Raw genomic sequence first — 3,512 nt, 5'->3', positions numbered from 1 at the left:
GACGAAAAGAAGCATTTTGTCAACGAGGATGACGAAACCCAGGACGGCGAACAGTTGCTGCTCGACGAACTCACACCAGATACACTGAACGACTGATTTGTGCCTGACTCACTGGTACTCGATTCAGAGAACAAGGTAATTGGCGACATGATGAAAATTTTGCTTCCATCATTGTATCGATGAATTAATGCAGTTTGTATCGAAGAAATGCTTGTTGCGTATTTATCCATGGACTACTGCTTCTATGGATGAACTATTCTGGCTTGGTTACTTAATTTTCATTTGCTATATGTGTGCAAGTTTACTGAATTTCGAAATTGCTGAAGTGCATGTATAAGACGGTGCAGGTTTGGAAAAACTAATGGTGCAAAACCAGCTGATTAAACATAGATAAAAATTAACTGATGGAAAAGAGTTGAAGTTCCAATTAGTGCATGGAAACGAGTAAGATAGATTAAACTTGGTTCAACATTACATGGATTAAACATTGATAAAATTAACTGAGGAACTCCATTGCCTCGTTTATAATGGTAGAATCGCATTGCAACCTAATCGGAAGTTCACCATGTCTCTCTAAAAACTGCTTCCTCAAGTGTGGAACCTTGTAGTGTTGCCCTCCTTTTAGCCGCAGAATCTCTCTCATGCAAGATTGATGGGTGAGGAAAATACGATTGCTCGACTCGACCGGATACTCATCAAACGCTTGTAATACCTTCGCGACGATGTCCTCTACACCACAAGGAGATGACTTATGGAACAATGCTTGAAGTGCTGCAAAAAAACCAAGGTCTAGGATATTGACGTCAGGAGAGTTCGGCGGTTGGCACATTAACCGAATGTCAAACCCATCCGATGAGGCCGCATGAATAAACTCTGGATCATCGACTGCAATGTGTGTCTTCGCATTATCCTGCTGTATGAATATTGGGGTACCATGTTCCTCCACGGGCCACTTCTCCTTGATAGCCGGCAACAACTTGTTCACAATGTAATCACGACTAACATCTTTGGTGACTGATGGCAAAACCTTGGTTACCAATGTACCACGAGGCCTATTTGCACTCGACCTCCGAGCTGGCTCCACGAAAGTGAATGGAAATATGCCTATTTTTCCATCAAAGGTCATGTTACCATCCATGTCATACCTAGGTCTCGCAACAGCCGCCAGAAACATAACCTTCTCTATGAAGTTCTTGCTTTGTGTGGTTCTTTCTGGATCCTCCTCGTCGAGCGCCAAGTAGTATGTTTGTGTCTGTTTCGTCCGATAAAACCATTTCTCATCTATGTAGATGATGTTATACATTCCCTGAAAAGTTGGTTGGTGCGGCAAGCTAGTGTGGTCTAACATGTTTAGACAAAATCGAACCCTAGCTTTCTTATTTTCAGCTGTTAGCGTAAATTTGATTGCATTTGTGTGCCGCCTAAACCTACCCTCTTTTAACCGCGTGAACAATGTGGTCTTTGACATATGCATCTCACACGCCATATCCTTAAGAGTAGTCCTCTTATGCAACGATATACCTTTAATGGCTTCGGGATCGAAAGCAATTCGCTTGCGGCCACAATTATTTGGCTTCTTGCTCACCACTCCTAGTACCCCACCATCCTTTCCATTCTTCCATATCCTTTGAACAGTTCTCAAAGGCACACCAGTTTCAGCAGCAACTGCCGCGGTCACTCTATGCTTCAATATGCCAAAGGAAGTTCTATGCAAGAGAATGGCATATATAGCACGTTTGTCTTCATCGGTGTGCTGCTTACTTCTAATGACATTGTCACATTGATCTACAAATGCGAAAAAAAAAAACAATAGGCTTATCAAACATAACCAAAAATACATTCGGCCAGAAATCAAATGTACTCAATCTTACTCGTTTCAGGGCGTGCTGATACAGACTCGTCACCGTCCTCATCCATTTGAGCATGTTCTTCTTCCTGGCCGTCATGGTTGTCCTCAAGTCCTCCTCCGGCGAGTCCTACTACTCCTTCGATGCCCTCCAGTCCGCGCCCAACGAGGCCACTGGTCCTGGTGCTTCCGTGGCCGACGCGTCCATGTACAGCGACTTCGAGTCTGTTGTCAACACGACATACGAACCCGCGTCCGGCATGTCTTCGCCCAGCGAGTCCGAGCCTGTGTTGCCAGCGTCTTCCTAGGCAGTTGTCACCAATACCGCCTTCTCCTACTTCTTCGTGCTCATGGCCGGTCCCCTCCTGTCCTCCTCCGACGACTCGTAGGCTGGCCTGTCCTCGCCCAGTGAACGCACTGGTAGTGGTGACTCCGCGACCAATGAACGCACTGGTAGTGGTTACTCCGCGCCCGGCGAATCCTAGGCGTGAGTTACGTAGGCCAGTGACTCCACGGCCGGCGCGTCCGATTCCAGCGACACCAAGGCTGGCTTGTCCAGCACGTCCTCGCCCCGCTAGTCCGAGCGTGCGTTGACAGCGTCTATCTCGGCCGTGCACGCCACTACCTCCTTCTGTTAAACATCAAAATCAATCCAAGAACAACAAAGAAATCAGGGGTATTGCAAATCGATTCATATGCTCACCTTCATCGCTTGCTGCCAACTCAAGGTCGTACTGCAAATCGATCACCGGGTAATCAACAATTTCGTTCGAATCAGATGGGGAAGAATTGAGATCAAAATTGGCCATCTACTCAAATTGGGAGAAGAAGGGAGTGGTAGATATCAATGCTAATGTCTCTGGGAGAAGAGGGCAAAAGAGAGTATACATAGCGGGAGAATTGGGCAATGGTGAGCGCGGAAGAGCGCGCGGCGACTGTTCCGCTGCAGCTTTTGGGCAATGGCGAGCGCGGGAGTGCGCGCGGCGAAGTTCCGCTGCAGCTTTTGGGCATGGCGAGCGAGGGAGAGCGCGGGAGGAGGATCTGCATGCAGTATTTCAGTGGTGACGACCGCGGAAGAGCGCGCGGTGACTGTTCGCGTGATCAATTTGGGCCATGGCGAGCGCGGGAGTGCGCGCGGTGAAGTTCCGCTGCTGCTTTTGGGCATGGCGAGCGAGGAAGAGCGCAAGAGGAGGATCTGCATGCATGCAGGAGAAAGGGCGGTGCAGGATTTGCATGCATGCAAGAGAAAGGGCGGTGCAGGATTTGCATGCATGCAGGAGAAAGGGCGGTGACGGTTTGACTGCGAGGCATTTAAGCGAGTAAGGAAGCAGCCGCGCGGGAGGGTACGTTCGTCCAAAATTTTGTAGCACGCGGCGTTATTGGTCTTAGCAAAATCGCTAATACGCCATGTATACCGGAACGGAGGGAGTATATACAATTGCCCTTAGAATATTATTCCTTGGAAGCAACAAAAGTTTCTCCAAACTAGTTTTTGGCTTATAATAATAATGATAGTTTTTGCTTTTCAGAAGTTATTTCCAGAAACAGACTGTTTAGTTTAGCTTTCTATTTCTGAGTAGTAAAAGCTCAGAAAAGTTGAACCAAACAGTTTGCTTTTCAGAAGTTATTTCCAGAAACGGACTGTTTAGTTCAGCTTTCTATTTCT

General features: G+C 47.2%; 1 protein-coding gene across 1 annotated transcript; it reads right to left on the bottom strand.

Moving 5' to 3' along the window:
* Positions 1–331: 331 nt before the first annotated feature.
* LOC133903865 (uncharacterized) lies at positions 332–2,981 on the bottom strand. The gene is made up of 3 exons (XM_062345337.1): positions 2,550–2,981; positions 1,872–2,477; positions 332–1,785 (listed from the first exon to the last, which is right to left on the bottom strand). Exons 1-3 carry the CDS (start codon positions 2,653–2,655, stop codon positions 497–499), a joined length of 2,001 nt encoding a protein of 666 aa, XP_062201321.1. The 5' UTR covers positions 2,656–2,981; the 3' UTR covers positions 332–496.
* Positions 2,982–3,512: the final 531 nt, after the last annotated feature.

Source organism: Phragmites australis, chromosome 21 (assembly GCF_958298935.1).
Source record: "Phragmites australis chromosome 21, lpPhrAust1.1, whole genome shotgun sequence".
Lineage (NCBI taxonomy): Eukaryota > Viridiplantae > Streptophyta > Magnoliopsida > Poales > Poaceae > Phragmites > Phragmites australis.
The sequence above is the reverse complement of the archived record's forward strand: the minus strand, read 5'-3'. Positions and strand labels throughout refer to the sequence as shown.